This window comes from Sturnira hondurensis, unplaced genomic scaffold, assembly GCF_014824575.4.
Source record: "Sturnira hondurensis isolate 20B ecotype Veracruz unplaced genomic scaffold, ASM1482457v3 Scaffold0018728, whole genome shotgun sequence".
NCBI lineage: Eukaryota > Metazoa > Chordata > Mammalia > Chiroptera > Phyllostomidae > Sturnira > Sturnira hondurensis.
In genome coordinates this window covers 2,311,737-2,334,935 of record NW_028091359.1, presented here as the reverse complement: position 1 = coordinate 2,334,935, position 23,199 = coordinate 2,311,737, and the positions used below count along the sequence as shown (strand labels likewise).

General features: G+C 38.5%; 2 protein-coding genes across 2 annotated transcripts in view; both read right to left on the bottom strand.

Moving 5' to 3' along the window:
• BCAS3 (BCAS3 microtubule associated cell migration factor) overlaps nt 1–160 on the bottom strand; it is a 494,341-nt gene extending 494,181 nt beyond the window's left edge. Inside the window, exon 1 of the mRNA XM_037069813.1 lies at nt 91–160. The gene's annotated coding sequence lies outside the window, so the exon portion shown is untranslated. The remainder of the gene's footprint in view (nt 1–90) is intronic.
• A 7,419-nt stretch (nt 161–7,579) lies between these two features.
• Nucleotides 7,580–23,199, bottom strand: part of PPM1D (protein phosphatase, Mg2+/Mn2+ dependent 1D) — a 36,048-nt gene continuing 20,428 nt past the window's right edge. Inside the window, exons 4-6 of the mRNA XM_037069982.1 lie at nt 16,981–17,171; nt 12,110–12,352; nt 7,580–9,007 (exon numbers count right to left, since the gene is read on the bottom strand). Coding sequence (XP_036925877.1) covers nt 8,450–9,007; nt 12,110–12,352; nt 16,981–17,171 — 992 coding nt within the window. The 3' untranslated portion in view covers nt 7,580–8,449. The remainder of the gene's footprint in view (nt 9,008–12,109; nt 12,353–16,980; nt 17,172–23,199) is intronic.

Sequence of the window (23,199 nt, the reverse complement as noted above, 5' to 3'; positions counted from 1 at the left end):
TCGGACAAAACCGAGGTGTCAGGTTCGGTTGCGATCGCCGGCAGGTGGGGAGGAATTACGGACACGTCTATTCTCCTCTGCAGACAGTACTTCGTCGGCTTTATCAAAAAGCATCACGTCGCATACTCTTTTATACCTCACCTGAGCGTCTCAGGCTGGGAATCCAAGGACCCCGGGACTGGTCTGTTTACATCGAATTCTCGCGACAGCTGGTTCCAAACTCAAAGCACGTGGACATGGCAGCTGCCAATCACTTTTAGTTGGCCACTTACCCATTCGGAGCCCGCCTTCTGCCCCGCCTTTGTAGATGTGTTTACCTTCCGGGAGCCCAAGCTAGCCGAAGGTAGTGAGCAATCTTTTAGCCCAGGAGGTGCTGATGTGAATGAGGGGTGCGGCAAGCCCGTCAATTTGTTGTAGGCTTGTGGACCACGCCTGACTCCTTCCTTCCCTGCTTCTGCCTGTCGTAAGGAAGAGCTCAATATCTTACCGGTGCTGTTTCGCCAGTTACATTTTTGTACAATAAAGATAATATTTATCGATTTATTGAAAAAAGGCTCTGAAAAAGAAATAAATTTTGAAGAAAAACACTATGGTTTAAGCAGAGTGAACTAAGTATAAGGTGATGGAAGACTAGTTAAGGGAGGTAAGCAGTGGCCAGCTGGACTATGGTCTTGTATAGAAGTGTAAGGAGCTTCAATTTCATTCTAGGTTGAGAATCTGTTGGAGGACAGCTAGGAGGTTTCATGATGGTGTATTTACATTTCTAAAAGATCACTGTATGTGCTAAACAGAAAATAAACTTTAGTTAGGGAGGGGACAAGAGTGGAAGCAGTAGATCAAGCAGGGCAGCTAATTTTTCAGTAGACCAAGTAGAAGGTTGGTCTAAAGCTGAGGCCGGAAGTCAAGCAGTAGAGGTGAAAAGTCTTCAGTTTTGGAATGTTTTGGAATAGACAACTGAAAGAACTTGATAATCCGTTGGGTGTGGGGTGGAAGAAAGAGAGAATCAAGGATGATGCCTGTGTTTTAGGCTTGAGCAACTGAGTGATGGCATTTAAAGATAGGACGAACACTGGTCAAGTTACACATTGTGTTTCTATTTCAGATACTTTTTATTTCTTCAAATTTGTTCTTTATCAGGAGTGACTCAAATAAAAAATATCATTGAGTCTCATCATCATGGAAATGGCCTTAAGAGAAAACTGGTCCGATGAATATTACTGCTTCACATTTTCAACCAGTAAATAGTTGCCATTGATTTGGGGGTGAATTTCTCTGTCTTGGTCTCATCCTTCGTAGATTGTAGAAAGAATATTATGAGCCTCATAGATTTTTATAGGAGTAAATGAATTCAGTATTCTAACAACCAGTTAGAAATTTCTCCAAATTAGAAATTTCTCCAATTTAACTAATTAGTAATTAACCAATGAACTAATTCTAGGTCCTCCAATTATTTTTCTCTACAGAGACAGTGTGATTCTTTCAAGAGCCTTCAAATAGAAAATAAAATTTATGGTAATCTTTTCTAAATGGAAGTAACTTGTGAATGCTTAGCACATATGGCCAGTTCCTGAGCCATTTCAAAGTAATAGGACCTGGGAAAACTTTCAACAATCTGTTCCAGTGATTGAGTAATCCCAGATAGGAAACTCTCTGTCAGTGTAGAAGAGTCAGTTCAAGCCAGAGTTCTGTGTTCTTCCAGTTGCTACAACGTCCATTATATTAAATTACTAACAACTAAAATTGCTTCTCCTAAAGCCCCCAGGGAAGCGTCAGGGCACTATCCATAAGCAAACCCAATTTTAAGGTCACTTTATATTTTAGTGTGTTTGTTTAGATAGGATTAGGATTCTGTTTTTAGCCTCAAGCAAACCATTACTCACCTTGGCCACCCAAAACATTGGGTAATAACCACGTGATTTAGGCCCTGACCAGGTAGTTCAGTTGGCAAGAGCATCCTCCCAGTATACCAAGGTTGTGGTTCAATCCCTGGTCAGAACCACATACAAGAAACAACCAACAAATGCATAAATAAATGAAACAACAAATCGTGTTTCTCACTTTCCCTTCCTTCTCTAAAATCAATAAATTTTTAAAAATTTAAGCAATAATTACATGATTTAAGCAGTGGTGAAGTAATCTGACTTCACATAGGACTATGATGAACATTAATATTTTAACTTTCAGTCAAGTAAAAGGAAAAATAACAAGGTTTTTAAAAGGTGGGGGAGGGGTGTGCAGGGTAGAGAGAAGTGAAGGGGGGGAATGGGACAACTGTAGTGGCATAATCAATAAAATATATTTTTTAAAAAGGTGGCCACATAATTTATCATTCTACACAGAAAACCTTCTTGAAATGGGACTCTATTAATAAATAATTAATTTTTAAAAAAGATAAAACAGGACTGCCCCGGGCACATTATCAACTGTGGTTGCCCTTTATCTCTGACACAGTAACTTTGTATCTGTTATCTAGTTGATTACTGTGAAATTCTATTATTTGTTTAGATAAAATGTAAGCTCTTTAAAATAAGGGATTATTTGTTTCTATTTTCCATAATGTTTATTCATTAACAGGAAAAATTACATTTCAGAACCCCAGAGATTTATCCTGAAATCTAGAGCGGGTATTTATAACTAAAAATACTAGAAAGTAAAACTATTGACAAAAAAAATTGTCATCTTCCGCCAAGATGGAGGCATAGGTGGAAACACTGTGCCTTCTCCCACAACCAAGTTTGAATACAACAAAGGTTTGGAGAACAAAGACACAGTCAAAGAACAGAAAATTGAATTATACGGAAGTCCCACAACAACTAACCGTTCAACTGGGACGTAAGAGGGGTGGAGCCAGCAGCAGAGCTGGGTCGGGCAGGAAAGATCCCCAGACCTAGGCGCGCAAGTGGCCCGGACCCAGTCAGGGTGTGGGGCAGACTGACCGCATTCGTGCACATTCGCGCATTTGCACATTCGTGCACAGTGAGACGGACCACGCAGGCCCCAGGGGGCAAACCCAGTGGAGGGCTAACGGCGGTGGCACACTCATGTGCAGTGGGACAAAATACATGGGCCCCGGTGATGGTGGAAGCTGCCGCACCTGTGGGGGCCTCAGCGGGAGGCGGCAGACGGGACGCCATTGCTCTTCTTTGACCCCGCCCCCACATACAGCGTTACAACCCAGCGACTGAGTTGCCCTGCTCTGCTGAACACCTAGGGCTCTGATCCTGCTACACAACAGGCACAAACAGCCCAAAAGATGGCGCAAGAACAACTCAAAGTCCCAGAGCCCATAACTCTAAGCGACCAAGAGATTGCCAGCCTCTCAGAAGCACAGTTCAAGACACTGTTTATCAGGATGCTCACAGAACTGGTGGATTATAGTCACAAATTAGAGGAACATATGAAGGCTAAACTAATTGAAATGAAGGGAGGGGTCCAGGAAACCAATAGCGATGGAAAGGAAACTGGGACTCAAATCAATGGAATGGACCAGAAGGAAGAACAAAACATCCAACCAGAAAGGAATGAAAAAATGAGAATTCAAAAAAATGAGGAGAGGCTTAGGAACCTCCAGGACATCTTTAAACGTTCCAACATCCGGATTATAGGGGTACCAGAAGGGGAAAAGAAACAGCCACGAGTGGAAAACTTATTTGAACAAATAATAAAGGAGAACTTCCCCAGTCTGGCAAAGGAAATAGACTTCCAGGAAATCCAGGAAGCTCAGAGAGTCCCAAAGAAGTTGGACCCAAGAAGGAACACACCAAGGCACATCATAATTACATTAGCCAAGACTAAAATGAAGGAGAGAATCCTAAAAGCAGCAAGAGATAAGGGGAAAGTCACCTACAAAGGAGTTCCCATCAGAATGTCAGCGGATTTCTCAAAAGAGACCTTACAGGCAAGAAGGGGCTGGAAAGAAGTATTCCAAGTCATGAAATCCAAAGACCTACAGCCAAGATTGCTTTATATCCAGCAAAACTTTCATTTAGAATGGAAGGACAGATAAAGTGCTTCTCAGATAAGGTCAAGTTCAAGGAGTTCATCATCACCAAGCCCTTATTATATGAAATGCTAAAGGGACTTATCTAAGAAAAAGAAGATGAAAAATATGAACAGCGAAAGAACAGCAAACCCACAATTATCAACAACCACACCTAAAACAAAAGCAAACCAAGAGGATAGCTAGATCAGGAGTGGAACCATAGAAATGAAGAACACATGGAGGGTTAGCAACAGGGGAGTGGGAGGAGGAGAAGGGGGGAGAAGGTACAGAAAATAGCATAGACAGTAGGTAGAAAACAGATAGGGGGGAGGGCAAGAATAGTGGGGGAAATATAGAATCTAAAGAACTTGAGACATGTGGTTATAAACTAAGGGGGGGAGAGAATGGTGGGGGAGGGAGTGTGTGGGTGGAGGGGAATGAAGGGGGAGGAATACAACAACTGTAATGGTATAATCAATAAAATATATTTTTTAAAAAATTGTCGCCCTCGCTGGTGTAGCTCAGTAGATTGAGCACGGGCCTGCGAACCACACGATCAAGGTTCGATTCCCAGTCAGGACACATGCCTGGGTTGCAGGGAACTCACGAGAGGCAACCATACATTGATATTTCTCTCCTTCCCTTCCTCTCTAAAGATAAATAAATAAATAAATAAAAATCTTTAAAAAATTGTCATAAACTGTTTTAATGATACCCAGGACATATTTTACCTTCCCCATTTGACCCTGGATAAAAATTGCTTTAAAATCTGAAAAATACCATGACCGCTGTGGCTCAGTGGACTGAGCACTGGCCTGCAAACCAAAGGGTTGCCAGTTCGATTCCCAGTCAGGGCACATGCCTGGGTTGCAGGTCCCTGGTTGAGGATATGGGAGAGGCAACCAACTGATGTCTCTCTCACACATGGGTTTCTCTCCCTCACTTCCTCTCTCCCCCTCTCTAAAAATTAATAAAATCTTAAAAAGAGAAAACCAAGATGACCAAATGACCAAGAGTTACCTTGGTTATTTCCTAGGTAACTAAAGTTGTTAGCAACATCTTTTGCCTTTGGTTACTGACCTCTTCCCCACCCACACCCCCTAGAAAGCAGTTTTTATTTTACTTTCCCAAGAGAGGGAAAGAGCTAGGTGCAGAGATAGGCACCAACCTGTCATTGACCCCTTTCCAACACAGAGCTTCTAAATCCCTTGGAATTAACTGATAGGAGCATCTTTTGTCCTTAGGAGACCATACTGTTCGTGGGCTCCAGGACAGCTTCAGGATGGGATAGCTGGACAGCAGAATTTTCAGCCTCACCAGACCAATTCCTCATGGGAGGGAAAGAGGCTGGAAACTGAATAAATAATTGACTATGGTTACATGGTGAAGCCTCCAGAAAAATACCTTAACTATGGGGTTCACTGGGCTTTCAGGTTAGTGAACACTTACATGCCAGGTGGGTGGTACACCCCAAACCCATGGGACCAGAACCTCCTGCTCTTGGGACCCTTCTGAACCTCACCTGATGTCAACTGTATCCTTTATTATATAATAAACCAGTAACCATGTTTCCCCAAGTTCTGTGAGCATTCTAGCAAATTATCAAATATGTGGAAGAGATTGTAGAAATCCTGATTTATAGTCAGTTGATCAAAAGTATATGTGACTCTAACTGGTATGTGAAGTGAGGGCAGTTTTGTGAGATCTGATTACTTCATGTAGGTAGTATCAGAATTGAATTGTACAGCATCCACTTGGTGTCTGCGGAAATTACAGAATTGTCTGCTGAAGGAAACCCCACATATCTGGTGTCGTAAGTATTGTGTAAGTAAAGGAAAAAAAGTGTTTCATGGGTGGGGTGAGCGGAGGGGGGAAAATTGGGACAACTGTAATACGGTAACAATAAAAATGATTTAAAATGTTTTCCTTATGGGTGGACATAAGTAATGGCCAAATTATATATCCACAGACTGGACAGAACACTAAAGAATGAGGAGGCTGTAGGATGTAGTGATACATAAATAACTTTAAAAAGATTGAGATAAAAACATGGATAGTTGCATATCTATGCATAGATTATCATTCAAAAAACACACACAAAAAAGGGGGGAATGGCTGCTTTGGGGGGCTAAGGTGAAGTTTTTTTTTCATTATGTCCCATTTTATACATCATCAATTTTATATCATGCAGATCTGTTACACAGGCAAATAAAATTTAATAAAAAACCATTAAAACATTTGTGATTACATAACATCTTAAACTCCTTCAAGAACAGGTCTGAAATGGCTCTACGGCCCATACACATATGTTCCCAGTATCAGAGAGCTACCAGTAGGGCTTGTCATTGGACTCTATTGTACTAAATGTCATATATGAGTTAATGCTGTGGCATTTTTTGCATCAGATTACTTAATCCATTACTCTAGTAAAATGCAAATTTTAATTTCACATAGATATAGCATTAGACTACTTTGTTTAAAACCACTGGGAGAGCCCTCACTGGTGTGGCTCAGTGGGATGGGTGTCCCAGGGCAAAATGTAAGGTCGATTCCCAGTCCGGGCTCATGCTGGCCAGATCCCCAGTTGGGGGAGTGCAAGAGGCAACTGATCTTTCTCTCATACTGATGTTTCCCTCTCTTTCTCCCTCCCTCCCCCTTTCTAAAACTAATGAAATGTTTTTAAAAAAAACACTGATAGAAAACGTGTGAAGTAGCTAAATGGATCTTCCTTTCTTTGACACACATTCAGATTTGCTGAATTTCTACTTGGTGCAGCTAATATTCCAGCGGTATCACAGGTCTAAAAGACGGGAAAAACCCCCGCAATGGATTCACTCCCAAAGTGCCTTTTAGTTGCTATGGCTCTATCTTGGACAGATCTGAAAAACAAACTATTATCCAAAAATCCTTTTTAAAAACTAGCCACAATTAATGTTTTACCCAGACCACTGGTTCTCAATTTTCTTATGGAAAACGGTATGCTTCTAACTGTGCAGTACCTAGAATACTGTAGGTATTCTACAACATCTCAACGTCTCAATGAGAGATCTCGTAAATTAACAAACATAAAAGTGTTCTCATTGTATAACAACGCGCCACACCACAATGACATACTTAATGTTTTAGTATTAGATCCTTTTAGTTATTTTCCTATATTAACAAAGTTTTACTCATTTTCTAAAAGATTCCATTTATTTATTTATTTATTTATTTTTACAGAAGGGAAGGGAGGGAGAAAGGGAGAGAAACATCGATCCGTCACTGGGCACCTGACCTGCAACCCAGGCATATGCCCTGATTGGGAATCAAACTGGGGACCTTTCAGTTCGCAGGCCAGCACTCAATCCAGAGCCACAACAGCCAGGGCAGTTTTATTCATTTTCATTTGCTATAAATATCATCGAATCCTTACAAGCCATGACTTAACCATATTCTTTTCGTAAGCTGTTTAGCCTGCGTTGATGTATTCTAATTTAAAGTTAAGAGTGCAAAAATAAACATTACGTGTATTTTAAGTTACTCTGAAAGCACAATCATGGCAAAACAGAAAGTTAATATAATCATTAAAACCAACAATAAAAATCTAGCGACATCGCAAACAGTTCACTGATTTATTAGATGAACAAACATATATCCATATAATCAATGAAAACTATGATATATAAAATAATTTAAAAAATGTTGGGAATTAGCAGCACCATCTTTTATTGAGCAAGAAATAGCAAGAAAAACTTCACATATTTTATGCAAACACTAGAAGAGGGTAACTACTTTAAGACCTAATGCCACAGAATGGGATAACTGAAAAGGGCATTTTTTTAGGAAAGCACACCTTCTATTTCAAACAGTTAGTGAGTATATCTGATTATTATTTTTTTTAGAAAAATGCTACTGAAATAAGAGATACTGCATAGTACTTTAATGAGGAAAGGAGACTAATACCCAGCTATTTCTGCTTCTATGAAAAATTATGAAATTAGAAATTAAAAATTTTTAAAAGACAATAGTCCCTAAGAAACATTAAGTAGAACACAGATCACTATGAAAATACATCACCTTTCCGATTTGCTTAATAATTTACTTTAAAAAGTTGTATAGTTTTCATCATAAGTAACGACTCAATAACCATTTTTAAAAGTTAATGTACTTCTAAAATCTAATAGTCTTTTGATTTGTTTTTTAAACCTTTAGCCCTCTTGTTATATTTACTGTGTATCAGGGTAAGAGGCTGAGTTTGTGTGAAGGATACAAATTTACACACATTTTACAGCAACGTGTACCCTATCATCTACAAAATTCACATTTATAATACAAGCAAGTAAACAGTTTCAGATTAAACTGTTGAATTCCAAAGAGTCAAACAGCATACTACTTTTTTGTGTGCCTTTTAAAAAAGTTCACCTTTGGCACCAACTTCAGAAAGCTTCATATCCCAAATTTGGAGAGAAACCATTTTCCAGATACAGTTCAGCAGACACAAACAGCTTTTCTGTGCTGGTGCAATAAAGGGTTCCCGATTTTCTTCTGGCCCCTAAGTCTGCGTCGCATGGTGAGTTTAACAGAGTTCTTTCGCTGGGAAGTTGCAGGGAGGCTCGCAGGCTGAGCGCTGCTGCTTCGACTTAAACCGTTTCGTCTGTGCTTCTTGGTAAGAGGGCCCGAATTGGATTCTTCTAATGTCCTTTTAAAGTTTGCTGGAGGGGTTCTTTCAACTTCTTGGGCTTTCATTTGACCTGGAGTTGACATCTTTAAATTTTTTTGGTCCATGACGGTGTTTGTTGAATTGGTAGGCACAAGGCCAACTGGCAGGCTATTATGCAAAGAATCATGTATCCTTAAAGTCAGGGCTTTAGTGCAATTTTCTTCAAGTGGCTCTGGATCTTTTGAGGGTCCAACCACAGCCTGGACATTCCCTCGAGCTATCTCAGCTGGGACTTCTACGTAATTCTCTGAGAAGGCATTACTACGAACAAGGGCAGGTATATGGTCCTTAGAGTTCAGCCTTGGCCAAGGGTCCTCCTCCAGTGACTGAAAAAGAAGAAAATAAACCAAATAAGAAATAATTTATCCTAGAATTCAACCTAACTCTTATGAAAGAGTTTCATTAGAGTAAGTGACACATTTGGCTTTCCCTTACTTTCTATAGTCCAATTTCTGAAAAGTTAGTAGTACGGAAAATATGAACGGCAACCCTGAAGCCACTATGTCATAAGGAAACACACAACATTTTGCACCCATCATCCAAACACTAGATACTGTTCTGTGATCTGAGAAAAGCAGGACTCACTGAACATGGTTGGGGCACCTCTCTCTCAAAGCAGTGAAAATCATAAATAAACTTTCAGGTATTATTTTTTAGAAGCTCCACCAGGGATTCAGTTGTGCACCACTGCGTTTGCGTACTGCTCTAGATCTACACATACTCAGAACACCCTCCCATCTCCACAGATAAGAACATTCTTCCACCGAAGCCAATCTTCCACTGTAACAATCCCTACAAAATCATTGTCTCGTGTTTCTCAAAGACAAAGTTGAAGCATAAATGCTCTCTCTCCCACAAGTATGTAACACATCCCTCAATTGCTTCCTCATTTCATAAAAAAGTTACTAAAATATTAATTTTTTTTTTCTGGGAAAAGATACCTTTTTTATTGAACCTACCTAGGTGTCGGGTATTAATGTATTCTGAAAAGGCCAAGTAAACCCTTTTATAAAATGATAAGTGAGGACATATGCCTGGTCTTCCTCAGATATAAAGTCCACTAGGAATAAACACCTTTCAAAAAAGTAATATATAAAAAAGCATACTTAAAAAAATGTTCCCTTTAACGTTTCTATAATAAAAAAGAAAGGGAAATTAAAGCCACCAAAAACATTTCAATCTAACCATAAATATGAAGATGCTTTATTGAAAAAAATATATTGACTCTAGATCAAAGGAAGAATGAAGGTGGGAAACCCTAATTCCTAATTTGGTACTGCCCCCAAAAGATTTCTTCCTTATTTTATTTTATTTTACTTTACTAAGAATATACTTCTTTCTGGGGTTGTTTATTTTACACTGCACAGTTTTTATTCAAGCTCAATTCTTATCTGTTTTAACACTGACTAAATGGAGGGCAGCAACCTTATTTCAAAGTATGAGTGTGGAGAAAGGATAACAAGAATATTTGCACATGACTTTCAATAATATGACAACAAAAGTCGTATGTGAGTTTATCCCTCTGCTTGAGGTTGATTCCAATGTCTACCCTGGGCAAAAGCACATCCTAGCTGACCACAAAAATTGTATCTAGTCATAAGCGATTGATGACCATCAGCTCACCCTGCTTAAATATAGAAAAAGGATTTGCAACAAGCAGTAAGTTCTGTATACAGAAGGCTTCCTACTACCAAAATACCATGTCACTAATATAGGCATCAAGATATTGATAGGAATAAAACATATTGCTCTAGTTTGTATAACAATGTTAAATTAAATGTTAGAAGGGATTCCTTTCTGAAAGAAAAACAATGGAACGATTTCAGAGTTAACACAATTTATTGTGATTTCAGTAATGCTGTGTCCTTTTAAATTCGTAATCATTATTATTTTCTCACTACAGTTGTGCTGGCTTTCCTTCCCAAAACTTTCTCCTTTGGCTTTTCCTTTACCTTCTTTTTTTTATTGGCATTCTGTGATAATACATTGCATCTGTTAGCACATGCAACTGCTTGGGGTTCTTCGACTAACACCAGATTAATTACTTAGTGTTGCTAAACCTACTTACATGTTCATACAGCATTTGTGATATTGGGAGATCACCTCCTAACAATACATACTTTAAAGTTTCATTGCTTCAGAGATCAACCTTCTCACTCCATCTATCAAGCCACCATTCAACAACTAATTATAATTGTGTCCAGACAGCAAAAGAAACTAAGTGTTAATCTACTGAAAGGATTCTCTTCCTTAATCCTTCCTATCGCTCTCTTGGTGGTAAAAACAGCTTAGTCTTGCCTTAAAGAAGGGAGAGAGAAAGAAACACATGCCATTGTAATATATCATTAACCAGAGGTATTTTCAGTAATCCACCCAAAACAAAGATCCGACTTCTGACTTACCTTAGATGCAAACAGAAGCTGACATATCTATAGATATAAACCTGGTCTCAAATGCCTAGTCTAAATGTGGGTAAGTCTTAAAAAACATTCAATATTAACCAAAATGTCATATGTATCTAGATGTCACCAAACATGAGATTATTGTAACAATGATTTATGTGCAATCTGTGGATAATTTTACTAATGCTAATCAGCAGATGGCAAACATTTTTTTATTTGAGATCAATATTAAGAATATTTATTCCTATCAAAAGATTCTGTCCCCTTACCCTTCCTTCACTCTCACACTTCCCCTTCCCTCTTCTGCCTAAAAGTCAGTTAGTCCAATACAAATACATTAGGGAACCCAAAAGTGATAGATACATTCAAATTGAGAAATAGGCAAATACTCAGAAGAACATATGCTCGTTCCTTTCCAACATTCAAAGAATAATGAAGAGACTTTAAAAGATTTTAATCTGCATTATTATTCAAGGGTTTTCAAAGAAGAGAAACAACTACAAATATGCATAGTGTTAGGAGGGGATCAATAAATTCCAAATATTAATATTGTTAATATTCTTCAGGGGTGCCCTGGCTGGTGTGGCTCAGTGGATTGCACACAGACCTAAGAACCAGAAGGTCACCAGTGTGATTCCCAAGCAGGGTTCATGCCCAGTCCACAGTTAGGGACCTGTGAGAGGCAACTGACTGATGTTTCTCTCTCTCTCTTTTTCCCTCCCTTCCTCTCTCTAAAAACAAATAAATAAAATCTTCAAAATACATATATTCTTCAGGAGCCACATCTATCCACCTTCCCATTAGCTGCTGTACATATAGTTGGCATTCAGATTAGTAAGTACTGGTAAAGAAGATGGCTCACTGACAATAAGTTACATGACAAAGATTCATCACTTTCTTGAAACTAGTTGAAAGCCAAAGTTTTATATGAGAAATCTGAACCCTTGTTTTCAAACAATACTAACCAAAGAAACTGTCTTAAATACTACAGAACTAAGACAACTTAAATATTATAGGACTATATACCTTGACCGGTGGTGTAGAACTTGGAGAAGAAGTCATCGGGCAGGTTTCTTGACTATTATAGGAAGGGCTATCAGTCAGATTCAGATAGAGCTCATCTTCGTTACTGAAATTCCCCTGACTGCCCACTCCTGGCGAGATGCAGATTACTATGGCGCTAGTATTATCTGCTCGAAGCATACGCTGCCTCCAGCGGCCTAGTGCTCTATTCACAAGCATTTTGGCACAAGATTGTCCATGTTCACCCTGTATTTAAAAGAGGAGAAGGAAAGCAACAATTCAAATTTAGTCACCACTACATCTGTATCAAATTAAAAATTAGGTGTTCAGCCCTGGCTGGTGTAGCTCAGTGGATTGAGCATGGGGCTGTGAACCAGACGATCACAGTTCAATTCCCAGTCTGGGCACATGCCTGGGTTGCGGGCCAGTTCAGGGCGGGGGACTCACGAGAGGCAATCATACATTGATATTTCTCTCCTCCTTTCCCCCCTTCCCCCTCTAAAAATAAATAAAATCTTAAAAAAAATTAGGTGTTCAATATGGCCTAAATAAATTAAATTTCTAAAATTTCAAACATTATCCACAGATCCCAAAACTATGTTAAACAATACTACTATAAATTTTATTTTATTTTTTAAAAACTTTATTGTTTATGCTATTATGATTGTCCCAATTTTTCCCCCTTGTACTACTCTAACTTTTAATAAGTAATAAAATAAGGCTTTATCCTGTGGTTAAATTTCACCTCAATTTTTATCTTTCTGGTAGCAAGAAACCTGTCTTCAGTTTAACTTAATTACAGTTATTGCAAAAAAGTTACATAGTTATTAAGGCAACATTACATAGAAATTACCTAAAAAGGGAAGTAAACATCAAGTTATTATTAAAAGATAAACAATTCAAATTAGATAAAATCAGGGATGGTAAAAAAAACTCTTTGCAAAGGGCCAATTTCCTCCTAAAATAGAAGCTTCTGAAAAATCAAAGACAAAGAGAATGACAAAAAAAATCGAAGAAAATAAAAACTGTCAAAGCACATGAACAAAAATTCAGAGGCAAGGAAATGATTTTTAAACTATATATTTTTTAAAATATATTTTATTGATTATATCATTACAGTTGTTCTATTCCCCCCTTCATTCCCCTCCACCCACACACTCCCTCCCCCACCATTCTCCCCCCCTTAGTTTATAACCACATGTCTCAAGTTCTTTAGATTCTATATTTCCCCCACTATTCTCCCTCTCCCCCCTATCTCTTTTCTACCTACCATCTATGCTATTTTCTGTGCCTTCTCCTCCTCCCCGCCCCCCCGTTTCTAACCCTCCATGTGTTCTCCATTTCTATGGTTCCACTCCTGATCTAGCTGTCCTCTTGGTTTGCTTTTGTTTTAGATGTGGTTGTTAATAACTGTGTGTTTGCTGTCCTTTCACTGTTCATATTTTTCATCTTCTTTTTCTTAGATAAGTCCCTTTAGCATTTCCTATAATAAGGGCTTGGTGATGATGAACTCCTTGAACTTGACCTTATCTGAGAAGCACTTTATCTGTCCTTCCATTCTAAATGAAAGNCTTTCCATCGCTATTGGTTTCCTGTGCATCTCCCTTCATTTCAATTAGTTTAGCCTTCATATGTTCCTCTAATTTGTGACTATAATCCACCAGTTCTGTGAGCATCCTGATAAACAGTGTCTTGAACTGTGCTTCTGAGAGGCTGGCAATCTCTTGGTCGCTTAGAGTTATGGGCTCTGGGACTTTGAGTTGTTCTTGCGCCATCTTTTGGGCTGTTTGTGCCTGTTATGTAGCAGGATCAGAGCCCTAGGTGTTCAGCAGAGCAGGGCAACTCAGTCGCTGGGTTGTAATGCTGTATGTGGGGGCGGGGTCAAAGAAGAGCAATGGCGTCCTGTCTGCCGCCTCCCGCCGAGGCCCCCACAGGTGCAGCAGCTTCCACCATCACCGGGGCCCATGTATTTTTGTCCCACTGCACATGAGTGTGCCACCGCCGTTAGCCCTCCACTGGGTTTGCCCCCTGGGGCCTGCGTGGTCCGTCTCACTGTGCACGAATGTGCGAATGCGCGAATGTGCACGAATGCGGTCAGTCTGCCCCACATCCTGACTGGGTCTGGGCCACTTGCCCGCCTAGGTCGGGGGATCTGTCCTGCCCGACCCAGCTCTGCTGCTGGTTCCGCCCCTCTTACGTCCCGGTTGAACGGTTCATAGTTGTTGGACTTCCGTATAATTCCGTTTTCTGGTCTTTGGGTGTGTCCTAGTTCTCCAAACCTTTGTTGTATTCAAACTTGGTTGTGGGAGAAGGCACAGTGAAACTATATTTTAAAATGGTCAATGTAATTCATATGAGGAAAAAAGCAACACATAAGTTGTTATGACATAGAGATCAAATATATACCAACAGGAAGAGTAAAAAAAATTAAATGACCTCATGTTATGCAAATAAATGTAGCTTAGAAGAAAACTCAGCATCATACATAGATTCAATAATTGCTAAGTTTCAGAGAACACAGATGAAAATTATGTGCTCTAGAAAATAGGGCTACATGTCTTAAAAAGTACCTCTAGAAATAAATGAATGAAAATGAGTGAAATTTATTGAAAAAGTAATATATCATGAACTACAAGTAGAAAAAACTTTGATGTTATTTTATAATGTAATAAAATAGAATAATGTATGATACAGAAATATTAATGTACTATTAATATAATATTTACTATATAATGTACTATATAGTACTATAAGCATTACAGAAAATATACATATAATGTACTATAAGTCATTTACTCGTCATCTGTATCCCTAACTACATATATTCAAACTGGATACGGCAAAAATAAGGAGTAATTTTCACCTGTGGTTGTCTGATCTGGGATATAATATAGTATTTCTACACATTAATGATGGGCAAACTACAAATAACTCTTCTCCACTGCTTTGTTTTAAAATTTCATATTAAGTCATCCTTGCACCCCCAATGATTTACACTCCCCCCGCTACTTTCTCATATGAAAAAGCATGTACCCCACAACTGATGAAAGGTAGCACTGATTTCTTTTTTTATGTATGGAAGTAGTATTTATTCAAAGGTAGCATTAATTTCTAACCCATGAATCTTATCACATTCCCCAGTATAAGGTTCATCAATCTCCAAAATGTATCTCACAGAGAACTCCTTTAACTTTTGCTTTTTCAGTGTGCCTCTATTTCTGTGAGGAAAAAATCTGTATAAGCCATTTCTACTACACTACTGAAAATTTCCTCTTAGCTCACCATTTCTGATTTGAACCCCCTCCCCAATGTTGTGTCCTTTCCTTCCATCATACCGTCTCACTAGGTGATCTCATAAATTGCCACAGCTTTCCCTAACTCCTGTTAGCACTCAAATTAGTATTTCCGGGCTTCTCTCTCAAATATTTCTGTCTACTGACAATGTCTAAATGAACCATGGATACCTCCAATTAAACATGCCTACATCTGAACTAATTCTCCCCTCTCCCCCAAATAATGTGTTTCTTCTTATTTTAAGAAAATATATTATTTATTTGTTGTTAGAGAGAGGGAAAGGGAGAGAGAAGAGGAAGAGAAACCTCAGTGTGCAAGAGATACATCGATCACTTGCCTCCCATAAGCTTCTAAGTGGGGACCTGGCCTGCAACCCAGGCATCTGGTTTGATTCCCAGGCACATGCCCTGACTGGGAATGAAACCAGAGACCTTTCAGTTCACAGGGCAGCACCCAATCCACTGAGCCACACCAGCCAGGGCATTTTGTCTAGATAATAGCTATAAGCCACCAGTTAGAAATTTCTGTATCATATTCTCCTTCCTTAAAAAAACCATGTATTATCAATTCCACCACTCATGTTGCAGCCTCCAAAGAAGATGCCTAAGAGATCCATTAATTAAAATCAAATCAGTTACACTACCAACAAGAATCAATATGTGAAGAGAGGTAGACATAGACCTTATAAGTATGACCACACTCCCCACCCCCAGCCTTATTGAAAGTCACCTTCTCTCAGGGATTCTTCACTAATTATTGTTGCTACCCATTCTCTTTCATTGCCAGCTTTGTATCAGTTTAATTTTGTTAAGGGGCTTCTCATAAATAGAATCATCACATCTATTATCATCTATCCTCTATTTCATATTCCATTTGGAAAGGAATAGATAAGCTTTTCAAAATGCAGCTTTCCAGTAAGTCTCTACTACCTGACAGTGAGACCTAACTTCAAAACAGACTAGTCAAAACCTTTTGCTTCCTACCCTCCAGTCACCTCAAGCTACTTGTGAAACTCGAATATGTTGTATTTGTCTCTCCTCTAACTTTAAACATCCTATTTCTCGCCTGGAAAACTTCCTTAATCTACTACCAGGTAAACTCAACCCCACTTTTAAGACTTGCTCAATTATCTCTCTCATCCATGAAACTTCCTTATGCAATCTTCCCCAGTTTCCTATCTTCTCCCCATCAGTTTTTCTAACACTCATTCTAAATATTTTTATATGCATGCTTCCTTCAATACTCATTCTAAAAACACTTTGGCATTTATAAATAGGTTCCCCCAATCTACTACAAACTGGCTTTTGGCCTCATCACATCACTGAAATGTATCTCTCTCATCATTAAAGAATTCTAAATCCACCCTGGTGTAGCTCAGTGGATTGACTGACGGTCTGCAAACCAAAAGGTCACCAGTTTGATTCCCAGTCAGGGCAAATGCCTGGGCTGCGGGCCACAACCCTGGTTGGAAGCATGCAAGAGGCACCCAACTGATGTTTCCCTCCCTCTCTTCCTCCCTCCTCCCCCCCCCAAAAAAAAATAAATAAAATCTTCAAAAAAATGATTGAGTCACTTCTCACCATCAAGTATTTTTTCTCCTCTTGGTCCTGGCACATTGAGATGGCATCTTGAGGTGGAATCATATTCCAAAGTCCATCACTCCCCAAGACAATATACTTGTGCTTCTGGGGATCAAGAGTGTGGACACTTATGTCTGGTTCAGGTGACACCACAAATTCACCACTGAAGAAATCATAGCTCCACAAATCACCTGCCAGACAGGGAACAGAAGAAGCAAGAAGTATTATTTCCAAACTAGTAGTATTATACCAACAGATTAAAGGAAAAAAATCTACATGTTCATCTCAATAGGTGCAGAAAAGTATTTGATAACATTCAAAATTCACTCAGGCTATATGAAAAAAACTTTCTGGCAAACTAGAGATTTAAGGTAACTCCCCTAACCTCATAAAAAGTATGTCTTCTGCCCTAGCTGATGTGGCTCAGTGGACTGAGCACTGGCTTAATCAATGTTTCTCTCCCTCTCTTTCTCGCTTCCTTCCCCTCTCTTCAAAAGTAAATAAATAAAATCTTTTAAAAAATAAATTTAAAAATATACTGTGCAGGGAAGAGCAAAGGACCAAGATTAAACAAAGTAATTGTGAAGATAAGATGGGAGAACTTGTACTACAAATAAGACTCCTATCAGCTCCCTGAAAACCCTTTCCCTAGAAGGTTAACCCTAGAAAGTACCTACATCCAAACTTAACATAACGACGGCCAGTTAGATGGAACAAAGTTCTACAGATAAAATAGGGCATATTTAGGTACTTAACCTGCCATAGGACCAATCTTTGGAGATAAGAATTTACTTTTTCAGTGAACCAGAAAAAGAAGGTTCTTTAAAAATATTCCTTCTCTTCCCTGTCCTTCCCCGTTTTCCACTTAGGAAACAACTACTGTTCTGTGCATCCTTCTAGAGATACCTATATCTGTCTCTCTGCTGTGTCTATCTATCTATCTAAGCAAAGTAAAAACACTAAGTAAACCTCTTGGCAAAATCATCTTGTCAAGCTCTTAATTACTCCTTTACTAGTGACTCCAAAATCACTAGTCCGTCCCCGGTACCCTGTCAATCTCTTTCTTTCTCACTAAACCTCAGTACATTTCCTGAAGAAGGGCTAATTTCACCCAGTTTGTATCTCTGAAATTCTGTATTTGTAAAGATTTTTATTTATTTTTAGGGAGAGGGGAAGTGAGGAAGAAGAGAGGGAGAGAAACATCAACAAGTTGCCTCACCTATGCGGCCCATCCAGGGACGGAACCCACCACACAGGATGTGCCCTGACTGAAGATCGAACCTGTGACCTCGTGGTTTGTGGGACAATGCCCAGTGGAGCCACACCACTGAGGGCATTTTTTAAATTTAAATTATATTTTACTATTTATGCTATTACAGTTGTGAGTTGTCCCAATTCCCCCCGCCTCTTTGCCCCCTTCACCCAAAACCCCCTGAAACTCTGGGTTTTGATTGGGATTGCATTGAACTTATAGATCCATCTAGAGATTAATGCCATCTTAAGAATATATCTGCCAATCCAAGAATATGATATATCTATAGTTAGGTCTTAATTTCTTTCACCAATGGTTTTATGTATTTTTTTCCTTCTTTAAAAAAAAAACAAAAAAAACACAAACAAACATCAGTGAGGGTGGCCACGTGGTCATAGTGACATAGCTTTTTTTTTTTTTAAAGATTTTACTCATTTCCTTTAGACAGAGGGGAAGGGAAGGAGAAAGAAGGGGAGAGAAACATCAAAGTGTGAAAGATATATTGACTGGTTGCCTCTCACATACTGCCAACTGGGGACCTGGCCAGCAACCCAGGCATATGCCCTGACTGGGGATTGAACTGGCAACCTTTCCATTTGCAGGCCAGAGCTCAATCCACTGAGCCACACCAGCCAGGGCAATGTTTTAAGTTGTCAGTATACAAACCTTGAACATATTTTATTACAATTATACCTAAGTATTCATGTTATAAATGATGCTTTTTAAATTTCAATTCTGAATTGTTCATTTCTAGTACATAAAAATGATTGACTATGTATGCTAAATTTGAATCTTGTGATCTTGCTGAATTCATTTACTAGTTCCAGGAGCATTTTTGGAGATTCTTTGGAATTTTCTACATAATGTTGCTCTTTGTGGGTAGAGATGGTTTATATATATTTGGTTGACAATATAAGATTAGGTTGCAGACATCAAGACCCCTCTCTAAATATTAAAATTTTGGCATTTATCCCCTAATCATAAGGATATTCTTCCATATAACCACACTCGGGAAATTTCATATTTATCCAGTATTGTATAGTATAAATAAAATTCCTGTCCTAATTTCCCCACTTGTCCCAATAATGCTTTTTTAATACCTAGGATCCACTCATGGATCATTAATTACATTTAGTTCTCATGTTTTCAAATTGTTTTTAACCTAGAAAATTTTTCTAGGTTCTTCGGTTTGTGTTTGTCATTCATGCACTGACAATTGGGGAATCCAAGCCAGTTGTTTTGCAGAATGACCCTTAATTGGGATTTGTCTGTTGTTTCCTGTTCTCATGAGAGATACAAGGTTTGCGTTCAGGTTAAAGCTTTTCTTGGCCAGAACTACATTGCTGAAGCAGTATTCTCCTCAGATTATAATATTACGAGGTACAAAGTGTCAGGTTGTCCCATTATTGGCAATACCAAGCTTGATCACTTGGTTAAAGTGCTGTCTACCAGCACTATGTAAGTGACCTTTTTTTTACACCTGATGATTAATTTGTATGGTGCCAGTTGAAACTGTGTGAAATATCCTGTTCTCTGCCAAAATATGCCATATTTTAGAGTCCATGAATGATTCTTGCATGAACCAACTATTACTGTGATGGCTGAAAACTAATGAATTAGGACACTCTGACTACATTTGTTAGTTGTCTTTACTAAAAAGGAGCTTTTCATTCTCCCATCTACCTCTTTATAACCTTTTTACTAGCTATATGGAGTCTTAATTTCCTCAATGTTATAATTTATTCCTGTTATTACTGTTTCAATGCTCAAGTTGCTTTAAATTTGCCAGCAAAATCCCTACAATTGGTCTGCATCTGTAGCCAAATTTAGGCTAGCCAGTTCCTTTATTTTACCAGCTCAGGGGATCTACATGGCTTTACTTGAGATTAAATGAGTAAGGATCAACAACAACAACAAAAAAAACAGGAGTAAGGATCAGAACTGGGTCTTGAACTAAGTGTTTTTAACAGCAAAACGGGGTCAGAATGTCGTTCCTATACATACTAAAGGGAGGGGTCTTGGACATTGTGGCAGACACTGTTGGTTGCTTGCTCAATGGCCACTGCCTTCTGTTCTCAAGTAGTGACACCAGAGGAACACCAGAAGAGAAAGAGGTCTTTCTTCAGGTTTTCATATGTTCTTTGCTTGCTCCTGTGACACATGGCAGCCAGCACAATTGTCCTCACCTCTAGTGAACTGAAGCACTCTACCCACTCTGCATGTAGCTTCCCATGCAGAGCTTTCCAACAAATCTTGCCTCAACTAATCTATTCTAAAAATTGCAACCAAAACCATCTCTTTAAAAGACAAATTTAACATGGATGGAATGATGGGTGCACAACAATGTAAATGTATTTAACACCATGAACTGTACACTTAAAACGGTTAAGACAGTAAGTTTTATGTTATATGTATTTTGATACAATTTTTAAACATATACAAATCTAGTTATATATTTCCCACTCCAACTCTGCAATAGTTTACTCTTGTAAGATATCCACAGACTATAAAAATGCATTATTTACTCATTTCATCCATGCCTCCTATTGCTACATCTCTGTTCCAGCTACAAGGGCCTTCATCAGAGTCCCTTATATTCACCATACTTCCCCCTACACCACAAAGCTGTTCACAAATGCAGTTCCTATGCATATTCCTATGCAGTTCTTCCTCCCTGAACTTCTAGTAATTCTTCAGACCTCAGCTCAAACAACACTCCTCTGGCCTTGCCAGCTAGGTAAAATATCTCTATTTTAAGTTTTCTTTAACACATATACAAGTACTTAAGAGTTGTAATTTTAAGTTCTTTTTGTGATCATTTGATGAATGCTTCTACCCTTTTCTAAACTGTAAGCTTCCATGAGGGCAAAGACCATGTGCTTGGCACATACAGTGCTCAATAAATAGGTATCTGCTCAAAGAATAAATGATTTCCAAGACTCACATGTAATTCCATCAGGCAGCCACTAGAAGGCACCTTTGTGTTCAAGTAAGTATATGTTCATGCATCATCACTGCTTAATGTACCCCTTTTTATAGGCAATCTTCTTTCTTTCACACACAAAAAAATGCCCATAAACCATAATAACAATGCTAAATACTATCACTTATTTTACCATGGGCCAAAAAGTATTATTACGCAACAAATTAAACTTAAAATAATTTCTTTTTTAAAAGTTTTTCTACAAATACCAGAATAAGGACTGAAAAAGTAATGCGACAAAGCATTTTTAAGCTTAAATGTTCAAATATAAAGGATACTATTATTTTTCATGAGAAAATGTGATAGAAAATTCCAGAGAAAAAACATAAGCCACCTCTTCATTGCTAATACATTTCATCTCTCCCACTGAAGTCTTTTTATATCGGTATTCATTCCTTTGCATGTACTTGTTTACCAAGTTATGTTAAAATGTTGTAGGACATTACTATAGCAATTACCATTCACCTCCTATGTGGAGTTTTCACTGTTCCAGAGGATCTTTCTTATCAACTGCCATTATTCCTTCCCCTTTTTAAAATAACGGCAACAAACTCTCTCTTGACCCCATACTTTCTGCTCCAGCTAAAGCTTCATTTCTCTCCTTTCCTTTACAATAAAATAACTAGAAAGAGTGTATAAACTTGCTTTATCAAATTTTCCCCTCTTGCTCTTTCTTAAACAAACACCAATAATGATTAGGGGCCTCACTATCCTACCAAAAGATAGTTTGTCAAAATCACCCAGAAGCTCCACATTGCTACTAAACCCAACAGTCACTTCTCAGTCTTCCCCTTACCTGAACTATCAACGATATTTGAAATACTTACCTTATTTTTTTTAAATGAGGTAAAAGTAACATATAACAAAATACCTTCTTTAAACATCTTCTTTCTTAGTGTTCAGGACACGCTCTCCTGAATTTCATTGTACGGTATTTTACCTGCAGCTCTTTCTCACTCTTATTTTGCCTTATTACTCTCTTCTTATGTACAAAGAGGCAACCAATCATCATTTCTCTCTCAAATTAAGGTACCTCTCCCCCTCTTCCTCCTTCCCTTCCCCTCTCTCTAAAAATAAATCAATAAAACCTTTAAAAATAAAAACAAACTGGATCAGGTTGGTGAGAATGCAAATTGGTATAGCCACTATGGGAAAGAGTTGGACATCCCTCAAAAATTAAAGCTACTGTATGACCTAGCAAAAAAAATCTAAACAAACAAACATAAAACAAAAACCCAACCTGGATAATGTCACTGTCCTACTTCGATAAGCAACAATAACAGCTAACATTTAGAGAGCACTTACAATGCGCCAGGCGCTATTTTATGTGTATTAAGCATCCACAATATATTAAGTAATTTGCCCAAGTTTGCAGTACAGTAAGTAACAGCATTGGGATCAGAACCTGGAAATTTGAGATCCAGAGTCTCTTAACCCCTATGGTATACTTCTATACTCTTCAATCCCTCCATGAAAGCACTTAAAATAAAATTCTTACTGTGGTCTAGAAAGCCCTGTAGGATTTAGTTATTGCCTACCACCCGTTACATCTTCCCCAAACTCCCTACTTAGCCTGCAAGGCCCATCTTAATCAGGCAAGTGTCCTCATTTCCATATTCATTTTACATCTCTACTTCTGCTCTCTCACAATAGCTTCATTCATGTTCTCAAACAACCCTTTCCTTCCTACATTAGGTTTCTTTGCTTGCAAGCAACAATTTCCAGCTCAGGTTAATATAGACCAAAAAGGCATCAGAAAAAAAGATCAAGTAGCTGCTCGCACAAAAGATAAGAAAGTAGAGAATCAGGAATGGGAACGGCATTTCCAAGCAATGAGGCAGAACACCCAAACACTGCAATGGATACCGCTGAAGGAATCACCATCACTAGGATGAATTCATTCCAATCAGCCTTTTAAATGTTTGTCCTTACTGAATTTACAATTCAAAATCCTAGAATAGAGAATCTGACTGTATAATGGGGG